This window comes from Mustela putorius, unplaced genomic scaffold (assembly GCF_011764305.1).
Source record: "Mustela putorius furo isolate JIRA1106 unplaced genomic scaffold, ASM1176430v1.1 tig00003859_pilon_pilon_pilon, whole genome shotgun sequence".
Taxonomy (NCBI): Eukaryota; Metazoa; Chordata; class Mammalia; order Carnivora; family Mustelidae; genus Mustela; species Mustela putorius.
The window spans coordinates 28,660,414-28,683,039 of NW_025422011.1; the positions used below are offsets into that span (position 1 = coordinate 28,660,414).

The following is a 22,626-nucleotide window of genomic DNA, read 5'->3' on the forward strand; positions in this document are numbered from 1 at the left end:
AAATGCTTCTTAGTTTCTGGACTTAGTGAATCATGGGCCAGTAGCAAATGGCCTGCAGACAGGTGCCACTCCACAGACCACACTTTGCGTGATGCTGACTTAGCACATACTCTTATGAGAGAGGCTGGCACAGGCCTCTGAATGTGGGACACTCCACTGACAAGCTTCTGCATCTACAGAGTAGTAAACACTTAAGCACATAGACCTATCGCCTGGCGGTTACAAAGGTGAAAAGGGATAGTTGTGATTACTTCCGGAGCCTTGAGAAATGTCTAGCTGGTCCCCTCTGACCCTAAGGCTGTCCTAAGCCATGTGGCTGCAAACACACCAGGAGAGGCTTTGGGCACATTCCAGGCCTTTCCATGGACTTCCTTTGGTGGCCTCTCCCCTCAGGCCTAATGCCAGGCACGGACTTGGACCTTTCCTCCTTGGCTATGATTTGTACTCTTTCTCTGCGTAAACTGCTTTTGGCCACCTGGATTAAAAATCCGTACCTCGGACCCGTCCAGTCCCCGGGAAACTAGTATGGGGTTTCAGGGCACACAGGCACCACATTGGCGAGTCTAGACAAGCCTGTTGATTACCAGGATAGGACAATCTACCAAGACCACACAATATGCTTCCTTATATAGTATCTTTTAAAGATTCCTAAGCTGGGGGGCATCTGGGTGGCTCCGTCAGTTGAGCATCTGCCTTCGGCTCAGGTCATGATCCCAGGGTCCGGGATCGAGCCCCACATCGGGCTCTCTGCTCAGCAGGGAGCCTGCTTCCTCCTCTCTCTCTCTCTCTGCCTGCCTCTCTGCCTACTTGTGATCTCTGTCTGCCAAATAAATAAATAAAATCTTAAAAAAAAAAAAAGAATAATCACTTTTTCAAAGAGATACTGCGAAAACATGGTACAGTATTCACAAGGCACCTTGGAAATATGATGGGAAGCCCCCCTCCCATTCCTATCCCATAATCTCTCAGTCCCCATCCCAGGGGAACCCCATTCATGTTCTCATACACCCTTCAGGAGACGTAGGCATCCGTCTTTAAAAAAACAATGCAAATGAAGCACGCTATAAATACTTTGCTTACTTTCTTTTTTAACTAAACGATTTGTCTTGGCAATGTTTAATTTCAAATTCTCATTTTTATTTAGCTGGTCCTCTATTAATGGATATTTAAATTTTTTTCACATTTTTTTGGTTACAGTGTTCAGTAAATAGCACCTTCCTATGTGTGAGTCTTTCTGCATATATAGATTCCTGGATATTAACTACTGAGTCGGATATTAACTACTGAGTCCTCAAAGTTGTCCCAGTTGGTACTGCTGCTGCCGGCGGGGAAAGTGTCTGCTTCCCTATGGTCAATGTATGGTTATCAAAAGACAAAAAAAACAAAAGTTGCAGCTCTGGGGAATGAATTTGGATTTCATAATTGTGAATGAGGTTGAGTATCTTTTAAAATACCTAAAAGCCATCTAATTGCCATGTGTTTTGAGATTTTTTTTCTATTGCTTTATTGATCTTTCAGAAAGCAACCCTTAAGAACTCTTTTTGTATTAAAGAAATTAGTCCTCTGCTTATTGTATGGGTTACAAATATTTCCCCCTTTTTGTCCTTTAAGATTTTCAAGTATTTTCTGTAATTAAAAAAGTTGCTTTCAGCTTACTTAATCAGTCTTTTTTTTTTTTTTTTTTTCAATGACCTCTGTGTTTTGTGATATGCTTAGAAAGGACTTTCTGGATTCTAACAGTGATTCTCTCATGTTCTCTTCTCATGTTTTTATATCTTCATTTTAAATTTTTATTTTACTTGGTTACTTATTTATGTTTAAAGACTTTGTTTTATTTTTTAAAAAGATTTTATTTATTCATCTGAGAGAGAGAGTGCATGAGTGGGGGGAGGGGCAGAAAGAGAGGGAGATGCAGACTCCTCGCTGAGCAGGGAGCCCCATGCAGGGCTCCATCCCAGGACCCCAGGATCATGACCTGAGCCTAAAGCAGAGGCTTAACAACTGAGCCACCCAGGTGTCCCCTAAAGATTTAAGCAATCTCTGCACCAGTGTGGGGCTCAAACTCAACCTTGAGATCAAGAGTCACATGCTCTTCTGACTGAAGCCAGTCAGGTACCCCATGTTTTCATTTGTTAATACTTACATCTTTGATGTATCTGGAGTTTGTTCTGTTTTGAGGACTGAATTATGGAGCCAATTAATTTTTCCCCATGGCACCCAGTTGTACCATTGTTAAATAATCCATCTTTCCTCAACTGACAGAAACTATACTTTTTTCATATGCTTACTTTCAAATGAATTTGGTTTTATTTCTGCACTTCCTGTCAAATTCTATTGATCTGTTCATTCATGCTCTAGTTTCACACAGTTTTATTTTATGTGGTTTGATAATGTAGTTTCACTTTTATATATTTTTAATTGAGTATAGTGGTACACAGTGTGGCATTACTTTCAGGTGTAAAACACAGTGATTCAACAAGTTGATACACTACGCTATGCTCACCATGAATGTAGCCGCCATCCGTCACCAGACAATGTTATTACAGTATCACTGACTATAGTCCTTATGCCCGTTTATTTCTGTGGCTTATTCATTCCATAACTGAAAGCCTGTACCTCCAGCCCCCCCTCACCCATTTTGTCCATTCCTCCTATTCCCTGCCCTCTGGAAACCATCCGTTTGTTTTCTGAATTTATAGGTCCGAGTTTGCTTTTTGTTTGTTTATTCATTTGTTTTTTTAGGGTCCACATGTAAGTGAAATCATATGGTTATTGTCTTTCTCTGTCTGACTTCTTTTTTTTTTTTTTTTTTTAAGATTTTATTTATTGGGACGCCTGGGTGGCTCAGTTGGTTGGACAACTGCCTTTGGCTCAGGTCATGATCCTGGAGTCCCGGGATCGAGTCCCACATCGGGCTCCCAGCTCCACGGGGAGTCTGCTTCTCTCTCTGACCTTCTCCTCACTCATGCTCTCTCTCACTGTCTCTCTCTCAAAGTAAATAAATAAAATCTTTAAAAAAAAAAAGATTTTATTTATTTATTTGTCAGAGAGAGAGAGAGAGCAAAAGCGAGCACAGGCAGAGTGGCAGGCAGGCAGAGTCAGAGGGAGAAGCAGGCTCCCTGCGGAGCAAGGAGCCCAATGTGGGACTCGATCCCAGGATGCTGGGATCATGACCTGAGCCGAAGGCAGCTGCTTAACCAACTGAGCCACCCAGGTGTCCCTCTCTGTCTGACTTATTTCACTTAGCATAATATCGTCTAGTTCTATCCATGTTGTCAGGAATGGGATAATCTCATCCTTTTTTATGGCAGAGTAATATACCATTGTATGTGTGTGTACGTATCTCTGCATATATGTATATATATATGTATATGTAGAGAAGGAGAGAGAAATATATATCATATCTTCTTTATCCATTCATCTATCAATGGACACTTGAGTTGCTTCCCTATCTTGACTATTGTAAATAATGTTGCCAATAATGTTGCAATAAACCTAGAGCTGCTTACATCTTTTTGAATTAGTATTTTGTTTTCTTTAGGTAAATACCTGGTAGAGAAACTACTGGATCATATGGTATTTCTATTTTTGATTTTTTTGAGGAACTTCCATATTGTTTCCCACAGTGACTATATCCATTTACATTTCCACCAATATTGTACGAAGGTTGTTTTTTTCCCACATCCTCATCAACATTTGTTATTTCTTATACTTTTGATTCCAGCCACTCTGACTGGTGGTTTTATCTCATTGTGGTTTTGATTTCCATTTCCCTGATGATGAGTGATGTTGAACATCTTTTCATGTGTCTGCAGCCCTCTGTATGTCTTCTTCGGAAAAAATGTTTATTCAGGTCTTCTGCCCATTTTTAAAGCCAGATTTTTTTTGGAGGGAGGTGCTGAGATTTACAAGTTCTTTGCATATTTTGGATATTGGATAATAACCCTTTATTGGATATATCATTTACAAATATTTAATTTGGCTAGTCTTCTCTCTCCACTCCCCTTTAATCATTATTATCTTTCCAACATTTTCTGGCTATTCTTGACTAATTAGTTTTCATTTTCATAGAATCAGCCTGTATAAGTTAAAAAGTTATTTGATTTTTGGGGGGAGGATATTAAATTTATGGGTTAATTTGGAGTATTGGTCTTTTTTACAATATTCAGTTTCATATCAAAGTATTCTTTATTTATTTAAATAACATTCAATTAAAAATGTAACATGTTTATGTTTAAATAGTACAAAGGAGGATATGATAAAATGTACAAAACCTTTCAGCTCTGGCCCATATACTCTCTGTTTGCTTTAGAGACAATGAGTTTCTGGTATATGTTCATAGAGATATTCTATGCACAAAAAATGCTCTATGTGCATATTATCATTGGACTCTGCTTTTCCCTACCCAACAATACATACCAGGGAACATTTTATATCAGTACATATACACCTGCCTTATTCTTTTTAATAGCTGCCTGGTATTGAACTATAACAAAGCAGCCTGAATTTTTAGTATGTTCCCTATTGATAAAAGATTGCTTCTTTCACTTATTTTTATAAGCAATGTTGTAATGAATGTACTTCCTCATATACCTTTGTGTGAGAATATTGTTTAAAGACTAACTCCTAGATACAGATATCCTATGTTGAGTTATAAAGAAAATATACACTCAGCAATGTGAATATAGTCAACACACTGAATGGAACACTTAAAAATTGTTAGCGTAGTAAATAGTATGTTATGTGTTTTTTTGCCAAGGAAGAAAAAAGAAAACTTTCAATTTTGACAGATATTGCCAAACTGCCCTTTAAATATTAAGGCAACTTACTAATTATAGCCCATTTAGATTTGGCTTCTGTTTGCCATGTTTTGGGTCAGTTCTAAAAATAGATTTTTTTTTTTTTTAGCAAGTTAAATAATCTATATGTTTTGAGTTAGATTGTCCCCCATTTCTCTCAGAGAGAGATTTTTCTGGAAAAACTCCAGGGATCAGTGATGCTCTGAGGGAAAACTGCAGAGATTGGGAATTGCTGCTAATAGGCAGGCTCTGCTTCCTTCCAGCAAAGGCAGCCCGCGCCAGTTTTAATAAAGAACAGGCATTGCTCAGTCACTCTGGCTGCCTGTCCTACTGTGATCTGGATTTGTTTGAAGACTCAACTGAGAGCAAACAAGAGGCTTCATATGACTGAAGCCACACCTTTCAAAGGATGTTCTAATTTCCATATCAAGTGTCTGTGACTGAGAATCTTTATTTAAGTTCCTTCCGGGTCCCCACCCTTACAATTACCGTAGTCCTCTCGATCGCATGTCCACTTGGACACAATCCATGGAGTTAAGCCTTGAATGTGATGGGAAAGACAAAGGAGGTATGGGTAGTGATATCAATGTGAACCAAACAAAATCGGGGCCCCGCTGGGGGCCTTGGGCAGATGGGTGATCTACCTCAAAGGATCTACCCAACCTGACTCCACGAAGCTTGAAACGCACCACAGGTCTTTACTGACTGTTACCTGAGGGGGCAGCAGAGGGTAAATGACCTCACACAATGTTTTGCAAAGTGGACCGCTAAATATTGCCTTCTGATGGCTCTTCCTAGAAATTCAATTAACAAAAAGTCTTCTTTGGGCCTTTCCTTCTCTCCCCAACTTCCGCTCCAAATGGCAGCTACTCAAATATGTCTCTGCACATTCTGTAAAATTCTAATACTGTCTCAGCTTCCCGGCCTTCCTTCTCCCCTCACTTCTCTTTCCTGGTCTTCACTCTCTGGAAGCTTCTGTGGAGCACATTGTACCTCTTCCAGTTGCATTTCCTCCCAATAAAACCAAAGCATCTTAGAAGGTGGGAGGAAAAGAGGATGATAAATCCTTCAAATTTAATTTTTTGTCCCAACAATAAGAGTAATAATGGGCTTACCCGTTGACAGTCACTATATGTATATGTTTCCACATATTAATTCATAACCAACATATGTAGATCATATGCTCATTATCACCATTTTGCAAATGAAGGTCCTAAGGCTCCAGGAAGGTTGGGTAACTTATTTAAGATCAAAGACTTAGGAAGCCACGTTAAAGGGTAAGGGAGCAGGTGGCAAGGGCAACTTGTGGTCCCGACAGTGCTCTCTATGCCCATATCCTCTCTCTCTCCTCTCTTTTTCCAAATCCTCATGCTCGGGTCTAGTGATGCTCCCCTTGTCCCATTTCAATGGCTGAACCAATCTAGACTTAGCATTTTCTTGTCTAATCGGCTTAGCTCTGCATCCTGGGGTTCTGTTGAGAAAGGGTGGGGGAAGAGATTCAGATAGGAGAACATAGAAAAAACTATGTGACTCTGGGGAAGGGGTGGGGTTAGGAGAGGGGGAAGAGTGATAATTTGTCCTAGCCTGATGCCTTCCAGTTACAGCTCTCATGAGGCTTTTTGCACTAAATATTAACTTGTGTTCTCTTAAATTCTATTTCGTCCCTACAATAAAGTCTCCTTTGTTCTTGAGTTAGTTTTGAGTAGGTTCCTTTACTCATCATCAAGATGCTTTATTAGACCATCTCCTTCCTTAGGTTGAGAGCCTTGTCTGCATTTCTAGCCACCGGCTGTGTCCCATTGCATACGGGAAGATCTCCTGGTTTTAGTTGCTGCTAGACCTTGCTCTGGAGGTGGCATTGACCTAGATCCTAAGGACATTCAGATAATGCTGTTTCAAGGAAGGGGAAGAGTCTGATGACAAGAATAGGGTTGGGATGCGTATGGAGTTATGTTGTGGCTCCTTTTTGATATGAGGGTGTAGTTAGTTACTGTCCTCAAATTGTTTAGGGTCAACTTTGGGACAGAAGGTTAGGGCATATGGGGAGACGGCATTGTTCAGCAGGGAAAGGAGGGGCAGGCAGGGGCAGAGCCTGGGGGATGCACTCTGTGGGTGTTCTCAGGCTGAGGAATGACATGATGAACTTGAACAATTAGAGTCAATAGCTTTCCTAGCGCCTGCAGGGACTCTTCCATCCGAGAACAACTCCTGATTTTACTGATGAGGAAATGAAGACCCAAGAATGAAACCATGGCAATGATAAGTAGCATTCAGTGAGCACTTTCTACAGGGAAGGCTCTGCTCCAAGCACTTTACACATATCAGTACACTTAGTCGCCATGGTAACCTTCTGGAGTGGGCACTATTACCACCCTCATCTCATAGAAGAGGAAACTGAGGCACAGAGGGGTTAAGTGACTTGCCAAAGTCACACAGTAAGTGAGGGAGCCAGGATTGAAAACAGGAAATATTAATTCAGAGCCAATGCTTTTAGGTCTATATAGTCCTACCTCTCACAAGTACTGAAGATTATAGGAGCCTTATTGTTCTAACAAAAGCTGGTCATGAGCGAGTGGGTGGCTTTCTCACACAAATGAGGCAGCATGTCACAATCCATGGAAAATATGAGAAAAAAGGTGAGGGTTTTAATTAGAGGAAAGCAATCAAATTTTAGAAACTCAAAAATCAGGAGAAACAAATGTTCAATAGCCATAGTTCTTTGTTTTAAAGGAAATGAGAAAAGAAAATTCTCAAACCCTTCCTGTGAGTTCCTGGAGCCCTATACACTATTTTAACTTAAAAGAAAAAGAACACCCGCTTGTTCATTGATTCTTATGCCACAGGTGGTGTGACAGTCCTGCCAACTAGCTTAAGTAATCTGCCAAAGCGAGGCCTCCCGAAATGAAATGATCAATGCCTATTTTAGGGTGCACCATTATCTGACCTCTTATGGTTGGGGAAGTCTCGAGTCTTGACTTACATATTATATAAGTTAAATATAACTTACATGCTCAGACTGATATGTTACATAAAAGCCAGAGTGTTTTTTTCTCTCGGGCATTTTCCATGAGCAAGTGGTCATTCAACCCTCATGGTTTTATGCAAAAAACATTCATGGCTCGCTTTTTCATGAATCAGTCCAGATAGGTGTTGAGCACCTAGTACACGAGAGATACCGTGTTAGGTGCTGAAGATATTAGGTGGACATCCAGAAACACAAGACATTGAGCCGATGCAAAAGCCTAGCTTTCTCCCTCCTACTTCAGACACAAACATGTTAGACAAAATGTAATGGGCAAATTTTTAAAAATACATAACTGAAAACTTAGACACATTTGGAAAAATCTCCTGGATGCCAGCACTGGGGGAGAAAATTCAAACCCAGAGCAGCAAGCAGGCTGGCACCCAGTGGCCTGTGGGGGCCGTGGACTAGGATGTGGGCCCCAGGGGCAGGGGCCAAGGTTTCACACCCACATGAGGGGAGAAGGGGAAGACTTGAGCTGGCGGAAGAGGAGATGTGGGAAGACGCTGGTGGCATCACGCTAGACATTTTGAAGGGCTGTCCTATTTGCAAACTGGGGATGGGGCAACATTTACCAGTTACCTTTAGGAAGACCACCCGGAAGCTTGTGCTCTATCTAGGCCCCTGAGTAAAAATTCTCCTTCAGGGATCAGAAGCCTCGGGCTTTCTGGTGCGTAAGAGCAGAGTCCATATTTACACTGGGGGTTCAGGGGGGAATCTCCAAGTTGAGAAAGGACATAAAAATGGGAGTTGACAAATGAAAATATGCTGTCCCCCCCCAACCAAGAAAACATCACAATTTGAGCACAGCGGATGCCCACTGGAAAAAAAGAAAGGCATCTGCTGGACGAGAGGGAACAACCCAAAAGCAAAGGAGGAAACAATTTAAAGGAAGACTGGTCCCTAAGACCCTGCGATAATAGAGTAATCTGAATGAGATAATTAGACATGTTTAATATTGAAGATATAAAAGAAACCATAACAAAGCGACAGAGTGGGCATGAACAGAATCAGAGGTGGGTTTGAAAAGGAGACTCCAGCAGTGAGGAAAACCAACAAGTTCTTGCCTTCAAGGGACACACTTTCTACCTGGGAGACAGAAAAGGAAAGAATGGGGACATTCCAGTCTAGGAGAGGGTCTGCACAGGGAGCTAAGGATGCCCAGGGAAGGGGCTCTGGACTCAGCTTCCCCACGTGATATGGAAACTAACATGTGTCTCTCTGGCCATGAGGGACAGGGGCCATGAAAGCCCGGGGTGGTTCAGAAAACGGCACATCAAGGACTGCCACAGTCCAATGCCTGCACGCCCCCAGATGACGCACAGATTCCCCTGAAGTCCGAGCACCTTATATGGGAATAGGTTCATGGACCTGCCTCCTTCTCCCCACCTGCGAATTTCTTCAGCGTGGAGATAAAAGGCCCTCATTCAACTCGTCTCATGCTGGGCCACACTTGCTTTCCTTCCCTCTCCTCTCACACCGGTCTTCTCTGGGTTCTTACAGCATAAGCTCTTTTCCACCGCGGGGCCTTTGTACATGTCATCACCCTTCAGAATGACCTTTTCCTTATGTTTTCATCTTTGGGGACTCAGCATGATGGTCTCAGGGAGACTTCTCAGGGAGATATTTCCTGGGCACCCTAATTCCAAGGTCTCTCCCTAACACTGCTTTCTCTGTCCCTTCTTGTCAGTTTCTTCTTACTTACTCTAATTTTTAATTATTTAACTAATTTCATTCTTGTCTCCCTGCTAGAACACAGACTCCATGCAGGCAGGGAATCATCTGCTCACTGCTGTATTTGTAATGCCTGCCATTTAGCTGGTGTTCAATAAAGTTGAGTGGATAAATAAATTCAGTCAAGAAACATTCATGAAGCAGCTAGCACTGCCCAGCTCAAAGGAGAGGATGCTGGAAACACAGATTGGAGCTTTGCAGTTTAGTGAAGGAGACACATCTGACAAGGACTTAGAGTAAATGCAATGGTGGCGATGAAGAGGAGGTACTGGGTGCTGTGTGAGCTCCCTGCAAGGGCACCCGTTTTGTACAGAATCAGAGAAGGCTTCCAGGAAGAAACAACATTTAAGCTGAGCCTGGAAGGATACTTAGGAGTTCACCAGGGGAAGAGGAGCTGGAAGATGTTCCAGGCTGGGGGAAGACCCAGATGCAAGAGTGGCATGGCTCTTTGGGGAGACTGAACATGGTTCTGGATGGGCAAAGCTTACAGCTGCAGCAAGAAATAAGACGGGAGAGGCAAGACAAGGCTGGATCATGCTGGGGTTTCTAGCTACGATAAGGAATTTGAACTTGGTCCTAGGGTCTGTGAGGACATCTTAGTCAGAGGGAATGGCCTAATCTGATTTATGTTTTATTGAAATGGCCCTGGAGCAGTGTGGAGAAGAGGAAGAGGACTGGAGGCAGGGAGATCAGGAAACTAGTGCAGGAGATGAGGATGGCTTAGATGGGGCCGTGGGGATGGGGAAGTGAACTGGATGAATTTAGGACAGAAGGCGAGAGGTGGGGCAAGGGACAGAATCCAGGATGATGCGTACGTTTCCAGCATGACTAATGTGGTGAACAGGGTGCCATCTTGGGGCCATGTCTGGCAGAGAACTAGACACCTAGTACACACGCCAGAAGTGTGTGCTTGATAACATGCAATGGACTCAGTACAACATCTTCATAACAGTGAGTACACACCTGCTCACTGTTAGTGCCTGGGGCTACCTACACATACAACCGCCATTCCCTACTGCCTCACCTGCCTTGGGTTGCCAGTTTGCGACTTATCAGTCTGCTCGAAGCTCCGTAGTTCTAATCCACACTCCCTGCTCCCCACCAAGACACCATCTCTCTGCAAAGACCTGGGCCTTGCGTCCTTCCCTGACCCTCTCTGACCACCAGTGTTTTGGCAATAACGTTACTGTGATTTTTTATTAATTTTCTTGGTTGTTTTGTAGTTATAGTAACAGTAAAATTTATACTCCATAATATTATTACAATTTTCCCCTACTAATGGGATTATTATTTTTGCTCATTTGTGTTTGAAAGCCATTAGCATAGGATTTACCTCCAACAATATCTACTGTGATTTTTAATGCCCTTGAAACTTGCCAGTGAGCGATAGGTCTATAATAAGAGAATGCGAGTAAGCATATAAATGTCTTTCTTGGGAAAAGAGGGCGGTTTTGTTTTTTTTTTCATCCTGTTGGACTCAGGTTCTTTGATAGAGAGATTGGTAGGATATAAGGCATTAAAGGCTGAGAACACTGTGTTAGTTTGTAGATGTGTTCAAACAAGTTCCCCGTTATTCAGAGGACACTTTTATATTCTAGGAGGATTCATATTCTTGCTGCTTTTTATGTTGTTTCTTACCTGACTTACAGAAAAATATAATAAATTCTGTGTTTGCAGGGAACAATATTGAGGACTCTGAAATGTCTGGAAGTGAAGGGATCTGGAAATCACTCTATCTGGCTGACTTTCCAAGGGGCTGGGGGGCTGGATGCACTGCTGGTGGAGCTCTGGAAATAGGGATTATCTCAGAAGCTGCTGAGAGGAGTTTCTGTGGGGCAGCTGTGGGGGGCAGGGAAGTGGATGGGCAGGGCTGGCTTCAAGGGCTGTGCCCAGCAGCCTCCCAGGGTTCCATGCTGTGAAATTCACAGTATCACCACCTTAGATTCTTAAATCTTGAACAAGTGACCCCACTTTGCATGAAGCCCTGCAATTTATGTAGGTGGGGCCGTGTACAAGAGCGAGGCAGATTTGGGTTCAAGTTCTAGTATTCTCTAGCTATTGACTGTGCCTCACTTGCCTTATCTGTAAAATGGGGATAATACTATTGTCTTCTCAGACCAGACGTGAGAGCTAAAAGTAGACACCTAGCTCCAGGGGACCTGAAAGGCAGCGACACACCCTAAGATATGCTCCGTGGAATTTTAAATCCCTTGTGCAGTCCTCATCATTAGGTTTATAATTATGATTTAATATCAGGAATACTACTCAGCTGGGAGAGGCAGACTGTGTGGCACAGAAGCTAATTCCATGGTTAGGAACACGCCAAGCAAAGAATATTTCCCAGAGGGGGACAATCTAAGGCTGGGGGTCCTATCCATCAGCTTCCAACCTTTGTGCTGCTATGACACATGATAAATAGGTTTTTTTTGGCACAACTGGTCCCAGTTTCTCATGACTCATACATGATTCTTTTTCCCAGAAGTCTCTCAAGAAAGACAACAAAGGAGACTGGCATTATTACCAAGATACCCTTGACCTTGATGTAATTTATTTGCAAACTTTAGTATTTCAACTATTATTTGTAACAATTTTTTTTTCTTTACCATACCACACAATGGGACTCGATAAGCCAGTGTACCACCATCCTATGCTCAAGACCCAGGAACATGGACCCTCATGGTCCATGTTCAAAGGACCCTCCCTCATGACAGGCTGGACAGACCAGCACCAAGCTCAAGCCCTCCATGGCTTCACAGATGTCTGTTCTGTGCTGATGCCTGAATGAGTGACTCCAGTCACAAGGTACTCTCCACCAGAGTCAGAGAAACACTAACTAGTTGGTTGGATGCCCTTGTGATGAATAGCGTGCAATCTTAAGACATCTGGTTAAACGTTTTTCCCCAAGAATGTGGAAAAGGTTTTAAATCATATTAAGAAGAAACATAAGCTAATTCTGGGGCATTTCTGGACTCGGGTCCAAAGGATTCCTCAGGGGATTATAGAAGGAGTCAGGGTGACCTCTGTTGCCTTCAGTTTAAGGCCTGTGGGCAGCCTGGAGTCCCCATAGCCGACTTCAAAGGGAAGCACTGGGGGGCCCTCAGCTGCGCTTGCCCTCCTGTGCCGCTCAGGCTTGTGGGCACGTACACATTGTGACACCTGGGCCCGTGTCTCCAGGGCCTCCTGCAGTCTCGGATGTGGAACAGCCTGGTAGTGACCTGTGCTGTGAAATGACCACAGCCCAAGCATGGTTTGCGCCTTGCTGAATCCCTCTTGAGCAAGCGTGCAGGCAGTGTGCCCTGGCTGCCCACAGAGCTCTCTCAGACCTGAAGGATTACCGTGGGCGGCCACGGCTGAAGCTGGCCCATCACCTCTCCGCAGTACGGCCGTGAATGGCCACAGAAAAACTGCAGCTCTTCTTTCCAGATCCCTCCCCGCCTCTTTCTAGTGCTTTCCATGGGGGGACGAAATAGCAAGGTCAGTCACACAAATCAGAACGAACAATGGGCAATTCCTCCCTCATCTCTCCACTGGGATGCCTGGGAACCTACATGATGGCACACTTCCTGGGCCCATGTCAGGTGGTGCACGGACGATGCTCCTGTGCCATCTGTAACTATTGTGACTAAGGACCGATGAATTTGTCCAACACCTCAAGGCACAGTTACAGAACGCGCGTGCTGATAAACAGTTTGTTTTCATGGTGATTTTGAATGGCGATTTTGGTTTAGACAACTTGGGTGTCACTCCCCTGACCCCGGCAAGGATCATAGCAAGAAAACTGAGAGCCAGCCACTCGACTCTCCGGAGACCAGAGATGTCGCAAGTCACCCACGCGGCCCCAGCAGCGGCTGTTAGCACAAATTGGGGAAGACACAAATCCGGTCAGGGAAAATCTGAGACCACAAGAGGGGCCTGTGTGTCTCTGTCCTCAACTCGACTTAATTTCCACCCGCTTCCGCCCCAAACTCAGCAAACAAATTTTGCTTCCTAGGGCGCCGATCTCCCCGAACACCGCACACCGTACTATAAACTTCTAACCCCCAGAGATCTAACCGATGCTTTGACTCCGTGCCTGGTTTTGGGTCATTCTGTGATTCTTTTTCTTACCTGTTGCCGAATTTCTTCTTCCATTTTCACGGGTGAGCCCAGTTCTGCAACCTGTTTGACACCTTCACTGGCGTAGCCTCCATACTCCCACAGCACGTAGTTCTTGGAGTGGGATCCACCAATGATTGCAGACCAGTGATTGGCCCGACCTGGGAAAGCCAATCAGGGGGCAGGGATCAGTGTGGCTGTGGCGAAAACACGAGCCCCTTAAATGCTGGGAAGAAAGTACAATTCAACCATCATTCCAACCGCGCTGGCTAAGCACCCACTTTTGCTAGGTCCTCTGCTACTCAGGGAGGAGTGAGACCATCTGTGGAAGCAAGAAGGTATTGGGAATCTGCAGACAGGACAGCAGATGCCTGAGTGAGACATGGAGGCAGCCCAGAACGATGACTTCTGTCTGGGAGGGTTTCAGAGAAAGACTTTGAAAGGCTGATCAGATTTGTAAGACAGGATGGAGAGGAGAGGCTATTTCTGGCAGACTCAAAAGCATTAAATAACACTGTGTGTTTGGGGAGCCATAAGCAATCTAGCATTGCTGTGTCACCTGCTGTCAGGGGAGAGGTAGTAAGCCATGCCAGGGAGGTAGGAAGGAGCCTGGTCACGGATGGTGCTGCTCTAAATGCTTCCGGAGTTCGGATGTCATTTGAAAGGGTCTGAAACCACTGAAGGGTCCAAGCAAGAGAATGGCATGATTGTATTTGAATTTTAGATAAGCCATAAAGGCAGCAGTATGAAGAACGCATTAAAGGGAGCAAGACGGGAGTGTAGGGCTGTGGTGGGAGAGCACAGAGCCAAGGGTAGAGGGAGTGGGTGGTGAGTAGGCCTGGGCCATTCTCAGAAATGAGCCCGGTTGACTTCAGGCTGGCTTTTCAGTGCCTTCCGGGATGAGGGGCAGGTGAGCTGGCCGTGTGAGAGGACGGGGGCAGCAGTCTGGATATGTGGAAGGGACTGGTCCACGGTGGTCTGCTAAGGATCACCAGGGAGGAGGCCCGTCAGGGGTGTAGGAGGGAACCAGAGGGTGCCGCAGGGGAGAACAGAACAAGATCTGGACAGGACCAAGACAAAACTAATGGAGAGGGTTTCAAAGTGCCAGGGGGGGGAAGGAGGGGAACAGAGAGTCAGAATCAGCACTGCACTGAGTTTGCTTCTGCATGTGATAAGTATTGATACACGCACACACACATGCACATATACACATACATAGAATACGTACGTACACACACATATGATATATACACATAATATACATACATAGTATGTATACACACACACATATATATGTATTAATTACTGGCTAAGTAACATACAATTCATCATAACACCAGTTCAGCTTTCAGCCATTCTTGGTTGGCTAATAAAGGCGTGACTTAAAGAATGTTTTCAGGCACAGTACAGAGGAAAACTGGAACTGGGTGGACACAAGGGACACATAAGCTTACCACCTGGTGGCCCGCAGTGACCGAACTCTCTGCTCCACCCATCACAGAAGAAGGCCCTTCTGAACGGGACCTGATCCTCATTTACATCGGCTCCCTGCTACTCCAGAGCCCTCTGCTGCAGGGGCACATCGAGAACTTGGGCACCAACCCCCACTCCCAACCTGCTGAGGGCAGCCATACCCTTCCCCACCCCCCCACTGGCAGGCAGATGACATCACTAGGTCAGCCGGCCCAATCGCTTGCTCATTATTTCCCACACATCAGGGAAATGCAAACCCTGGGTTCATCCATCAGTTCTCTAGAGAAGACAGACGGATGTGCGGCCAGCTCTTCCCGCAGCTCACTCCTGAGTGAGTAGGCTGTCCTAGCTGTTGTCTAACCCAGGAGCACTGCTGGTGTAGGGGCAAGGGCTGGGAGCCACTCATGACCTTCGGTTCATGCTGTGAACACAGGGAGACCAGGTTTAGCATCTCTTGCTCCCTCTGCCTTGTTCCGCTGAAATGCCCCCTTTTCCCAGACCCATCCTACCTGCCATTCTGTACCTCCCGGGCTTAGCACATGCTGTTCCCTGTGGTTCTCTTACTGCTAGGCTTGGCCAACTCTCATCCCTCCTTCATGATCTATTCAGAAGTCTCTACGGTCCCCACCAGACTGACTTGCCTCCTGTTTCCCCACAGCACAGATAATGTGTATGGTCCCTGCTGCAGGTCTGTCTCCCCACCAGACTGTCCCTGAGGATGCCTGTCTTCAGCGCCGTGTTCCCAGCACCCAACACTGTGTCTGATGCACTGGGAGTGCTCAGTGCATGTTTTCAAAAAATTTTCATCCAAACAATCAAAGGGAAAGGTAGGCAGTATATGTGCTCGAAACATTTGGGAGCAGGCTTGCACAGATGTGATTCAATGTGATTAAATTCAAGTCTCAGCTCAGCAGAGTTCCTGACACCTACTGGGCTAACATACTCCGCTCACCTGCGTGCTGTTAAAAACAAACACTACCAACCAACAAAGAATGGCATTGGCCTTACAGCCGGCAGACAGGGCTTCACACGCCAGAGCTGCCACTTTCTAGCTAGGTCAACTTGGTCAAATTCCAATTATTTTGCTCCCCTGAGTCTCAGCTCCCTCCTCTGTAATTCAAGGCTGATAATGCCTATCTTACCAACCTATTATAAGAATTAAATTCAATTTCTAAAAGCTGAGATAATATATGTGAAATCACTACTGGCACATAATAGACACTCAGTAATTACAGTTTCCTCCTTTCCTCGTTGTTAGGGAGGCTACAAAAACAAGTAAAACATGAAACCTGCCTTTTACTCAGTACAGAAGACAAGAAATCTACATACGGTGGGATAAGACAAGAGACTAGGAACGGGCACAATCCTAGGAAGCTGAGGGGATGGACCCAGCTGGGTCTTTCTGATTTATTCCCTCAGCTTCCATTTACTGTGTGCCAAGCACAGTGGCAGGTCCCGGACACTGACAGGAATTGGACAGGGGCTTATCCCCACAGTCTGGGGGCGGGGAAACAGATGGTTCCGCGGATTACTTACAATCCAGCACGGCCAGGGATATTACAGAAACAAGAACACAGAGTAGCGGGGATGGAACAGCTCACTCCAAAACCCCCGAATCCAAAAAGTCCAAGTCCAAAGGCACGAATACAGAGAAGCAGGTGCCTCAAGAGTAGGTTCCGTCTTTGTGGTTTCTTACACTTAAAGAATACGTCATTGTCCACCTTTCTGATCAATTCAGTTGTTGATTTCCTACACTGGTCTTGCAAATTGCCACATTAATTCAAATTTCAACCCACTGAATGACATCAACCACATAATAGATATCTGACTGGCACTAGGCTAGGGGGAGGGACCAGACTCTATCCTACCTGGGGGGGGACAAGGCAGGAACCCATGGAAAACAATCTGCAACATTAGGTAGGGCGATGACTTCAGGTGCATGGCTATGAAAACTTTAAAGAAATGTACAATGCAAAGTTCTCCATATTATTATGGACGGAAAGCATAATGGGAAGCCACAAAAGGAATCCAACTATGATGGACGAGCAAGGAAACTTTCCCAGTGGAAGGAAACTCCCACGGGAAGCCCAGCAGGACAGGAGAAGCAGGAATTCCAGTGATAACATAGATAAGAGGACTAAATACCAATTAGGTGTCAGGTGTAATGCTTTCCTGGACTAACCCTCACTACACCCTCATTTCATCTTTTTAGCTAAGAAAACTGAGACCCAGACATGTTGACAAAGCTGCCAAAGCTTACAGAGCTAGCAAGGGTCAAACTGGGGTTCGAACCCAATCCGCCTGACCCTAGAGCACACGCTCTTGTCCCTATATCGCACTGAGAGGTCAGGAAGGAGAGGACACTGCTTGGGGAACTGGAGGGATTGAAGGCAAAAAGAAAAGATAAAACGAAAGTCAGGACTAGGTTGAGGAGAGTGCTGAGTGCCCACTGTGAGAGGGGAAGACATGATGGAAGTTTCCTTCAGGGAAGAATCATACAATAATAGTTCACATGCACTGAGCCCTTAGTAAGTGCCAGGCACTGTGCCAAGGACTGAACTACATTATTTCCTTAAACACTCAGAAAAAGAGCTTCCTCTGACACAGAGGCTATCAGGCTTCTCATATTTCACAGGAGGAAACCCAGACTCAGAGAGGTTAAGTGAGTTAACCCAAGATCACAGAGTCAATGAGTGAGGACACTGGGATTCAAGGTCAAATCTGCCTGGGGCCAGAGCTACGCTCTCCATCACACCACATCCAGGCCACACCCAGTGGTGGGAAGGTAGAGGCCCAGGGTGAGGAGATCGGTCAACACTCCCTGCGTGAGTGGTGTAGGGTTGGACTTAGGGCAGTGGGGAGGGAATGCAGACACAGGATCAGAGGTATGAGCCAGTAAGAGGGAAGCTTGGACAGACTGTGGGAGATAGTTTGGGAAAGCAGTTAGAGCTCTGGTGTTTGAATCAGACCATCGTATATTCTAGGCTCAATTCTGAAGCTCAATTCCAGATTGGACAAGTCAGTAATCACTCTCAAACTCAGTTTCTTCACCTGGATATTGACATGAGAGTGTAGTGAGGGTTACCCCAGGAAAGCATGACACCTGACACCTAATGTGTTATTCTGACGCTAAAGTCCATGAAGTCTTGAGTAGTGGCTGGAACACAAGGTGGGCTTCATAGATCTCAGCCAGCTCAGTTAAATATGAAGAGGATGGACAGGACAAATCCAAACAAGCTTCTGGAAGACAAGGGAAGCAAAAAAGATCTGAGCAGGTGATCAGAGGGCAGTTTGGCTTAGAATGAGAGGGTAGAGACGACAGAATGTCAGATGCAAGGACCTGAAGCTGAAAGAAACACCAGGAGGGAATCCTCTAACTGGGACTCAGCGGCCTGAGAATGAGTTGGCTCATCAGACCCAGTTAGCTGGGACACGGAGAAGTGCAACACTGGGCCCCAGCATCCTCCAGGAAGTAAGGCAGGAAGGAGAGGGAGAAACCACAGGTACTGAGAGGCCTGGAGAGAAAGAAACAACGTACATGCCTTGGTTTTCTTATATGGATGCTCAGGGGGGCTACGGCTGAGGTCCTTGGTGAAACACTAGGGCTTCAGCCTGGGGAGCAGGGGCAGAGAAAAAAGACTACTGCCAACCTCTTTGGCTCCCAGGTAGGGCCAAAGCTCTTTGGCTTAGCATGCCTCTCTCCGGTTCCAGCAGTGTTCTAGTGGCCTATACATACCTGCGCCTAGATGTTTTTTCCCAATAGTTTAGAGGACGCAAAAATGAGACAGAGGCAGGTGGGAAGCTGGGAGGAAGAAATGATTAGACATATAAGTTTGAAATACTGATGGGCAACCAGGTCTGAAAAGCTCTCCCTGGGAGACGTCCTGAATGTGTGTGTTGTAATCTCACTTCTGACACCTTTTCTGCTGTCACTGCTGGTGTTACGTTACCAGTGATGCCTAAATTTACAAGGATGCCTAAAAGGCCATTGCCGATGAAGGAGGTATGTGGCATGTAGACAGATTCTCTGAAGTTTTCTACCTATGGCAGGCATTTGGTGATAGCCCAGTTTTGCTGGCTTGCTTTGCCAGTGGCGGCCTTCCCCTGCCAACCTCAGTCCAGCAGAAAGTCACCCACGCATTTCCTTGACATAACATTCATGGCATTTCCCTGGAGAACGTCCTACAGCCTTGATGTCTAGACTGTGACAACCTGCCATTATCCAACCTCAGCCTCACCTACTGTATCTCAGCAAATCTTGATTTTTTCCTCTGGTTGGGTCTTTATGGATCTGCTATAATTAATTGCTGCATGGAAGCTTCTCCAGTCCCTAAGTCCTGCTGGCTGTCCTCCTTTTATGTCTAAGAGGATAACTTGTCACTTAACTCTTCTGAGAAGACGCAGGTCAACCTATCCAGACTTATCCAGGCACCATGTGGCTAGTGACCAGCAGCAAAATGCCGCGGACCTGCCAGCTCTATTCATAAAAGTTGTCTTGGATCTCACTTCGCTCTTGCCCTTGCTGTTCTCACCCTAGGCTCACTTCCAGGATCTGCCTGGGTTTTGACGCTTTGGATTTGGCTGCAGGACTTGGCTCTTCTGGGTTTGCCCCTGGGTGCTACCCAGGACACAGCTTGTACTTGCCCTCTGGCTCTTCCTGCCCTTGGCTGCTTCAGGAGCTCACTCTGATCAAGCTATTCAGGTTTTCAAGATCCTGTCCCAGGATGGCCTCCTGGAAAAAACCCTGCATGGGGAGATCTGTCAGGTTGGCCAGAAATTCTTCTACTTTCTCTCTTTCTGCCTTCTTTACTCAGCTAGCCTTTCTTCTTTCTTTGAGGTCTTAAGAAAAGTGCCACTTTTCCATTTCAGGGAAAACACGTGCACTTAAAGAATTGATTGTATTCTCCTGCATTTCCTCTGAGGCTTCCAATAATAACATGCTATTCTTTTAATTCATTCACTAAATAAATGTTTACGAGGCATACTATATGCTAGGTTAGAAATCAACAAGCCATAGCCCACTTTTTTTCCCCCAATAAAATTGTATATTTCACATGTTAGTTATGTGTTATTTATGACTTCTTTCCTGCTACAATGGCAGAGTTGAGTAGTCATAAGAGAGACTGCCTGGCCTGAAAACCCTAAAATATTTACTTTCTGGTCCTTTTAGAGAAATTTTGATAAAATCTGTGCTAGTCCATGGAGACTCTGAGCTAAATTAGACTTGGTCCTGGTCCTTGAGATGTTCAGTCCAGAAGGTGGGGTGAAGCGTATGGAGGAAAGGTCATAACAGGTAATTCCAATGGAGTGTACATGATACAGCTTTCATAAAGGCAACACAGAGTAACATAAAAACACAAATGGGGGATATTCAACCCAGACTATATCAGAGAGAGCTTCCTGGAGGAGATGACAGCTGACCTACCTTCTGAAGGCTAAGTAGAAGATAACAAGGCAATTAGGGAGAAAGAGGAAGGTATTTATTGTAGTAGGACCAGGATATGCAAAAGCAGAGAATAAGAGAAAACCAGAGGTACATGGAAAACTATAAGGCAGGTCAAGGAAGAAAGAAAGAGAGAGTATTTGTAAAGAAGGAATGATCAATGATGAAGCCAGTCAGCCAGGCAGATCAGAAAGGATATGAATTCCTTAATAAAAAGTTCTTATTTTACCTAGGAAAATATGATTGTTTTGTCTACAGCTTCCAAATTTATATGTGCTCACTCAACCTCTGCTTCTCACACTGATGGACTACATGGTACTGGACTAGCCCTCTCAACATAAGGGATGATAAAATTGGGTAAAATGTACGAAGCACCAATTTTCAGAAGTTAGAAAATAGATAGCAAAACACTATGACCCCTGAAAGAAAGGTAACAGAAGAGGTGAGCACCATGTTTGTCCCGGACATTTTCTGGTGTGCGGTATAGGAAGGTGGAACACAACAGAGCATGACAATCTGGCCGAGCTGAGGAGGTAAAGACAGGACTTTAAGGGCGCAGAGGTAGACAAGATTTCCTGGTAAGAATGCAAGAGAGGGAGATGCTGCATAAAGAAGGAACTTCAGAAACATGCATAGGAGTCCCTCTAAGTCTTTGACCAAACACCAAGGTGCACATGGGTAGGACAAAACTCCACAGGCTTGGGAAATACAGCTACTGGGGAGCTATGAGCTGAATGGAGATTGCCTAAGTCACACAATGCTGAAGATGTTGGGGTTCCAACCACCCATATTCGGGAGACCTTGCTGCCTATCCTGAGCATTCAACTAAGACCCTGGAAAAGGCACAATTTAGGAGAAAAATACTTTCACATTAGAGTAAGGACTAGTCTTGACTTAGCCTGACAAAGCTTTGGAAACAAGCCTTGAAAAGAAAACAAGCAGATATACCAGTAAATTAACCATCTGCCAGATGAAAACCCCAAACTCTGTAAAAAAAAGATAATAAATTCAGTTACTCATCAATGTCCATCAATCAAAAATTATTAACAAATGCAGAAGCAGGAAAATATGATCTATAACCATGAGAAAAAAGAGTCAAAAGAGAGAGTTCCTGAAATGATGGGTAGGTTGATATTACCATATAAGGACCTTAAAACACTACTATCAAGTTCAAGGACTTAAAGGAAGAGATGGACATAATGGGTGAACAGATGAAGACTCTCATGAGAGAAAAAAAAATTTTTTTTTTTGAGAGAGAGAGAGAGAGAGAGAAAATGTGAGTTCATGGGGGAGGGGAAGAAGGAGAGGGAGAATCTTTTTTTTTTATTTTTTATAAACATATAATATATTTTTATCCCCAGGGGTACAGGTCTATGAATTGCCAGGTTTACACACTTCACAGCACTCACCATAGCACATACCCTCCCCAATGTCCATAACCCCACCCCCCTTCCCCTAACCCTCTCCCCCCAGCAACCCTCAGTTTGTTTTGTGAGATTAAGAGTCACTTATGGTTTGTCTCCCTCCCAATCCCATTTTGTTTCATTTATTCTTCTCCTACCCCCTTAACCCCCCATGTTGCATCTCTACTTCCTCATATCAGGGAGATCATATGATAGTTGTCTTTCTCCGCTTGACTTATTTCGCTAAGCATGATACCCTCTAGTTCCATCCACGTTGTCACAAATGGCAAGATTTCATTTCTTTTGATGGCTGCATAGTATTCCATTGGAGAGGGAGACTCTTAAGCAGGTTCACACCCAGTGTAGAGCCTGATGTGTTTTTAAAAACCCAATGAAAAATCTAGAACTCAAAAATATAACATCTATAAGAGGATATGGCAAAGAAAATGGTCTATAAACTGAAAGACAGGGTAATAGAAATTTAAATGAAGCACAGAGAAAAAAGATTAAAAAAATAAACAGGGTTCTCGTGAACTTTAGAACAACAGTAAGTTGTTTAATGTAAGATTTATGGAATCCTGGAAGGAAAGGATCAAGAGATTGAGTTATTAAAATATTTAAAGAAATAACATATGAAATTGCCCAAAACTTGATGAA

At 44.5% G+C, this 22,626-nt stretch overlaps 1 protein-coding gene across 1 annotated transcript in view; it reads right to left on the minus strand.

The window, feature by feature from the left end:
- The window catches only part of SPON1 (spondin 1), a 257,074-nt gene that overhangs the window by 96,957 nt on the left and 137,491 nt on the right, over window positions 1-22,626 (minus strand). The window contains exon 6 of the mRNA XM_004752023.3: window positions 13,663-13,811. Coding sequence (XP_004752080.1) covers window positions 13,663-13,811 — 149 coding nt within the window. The remainder of the gene's footprint in view (window positions 1-13,662; window positions 13,812-22,626) is intronic.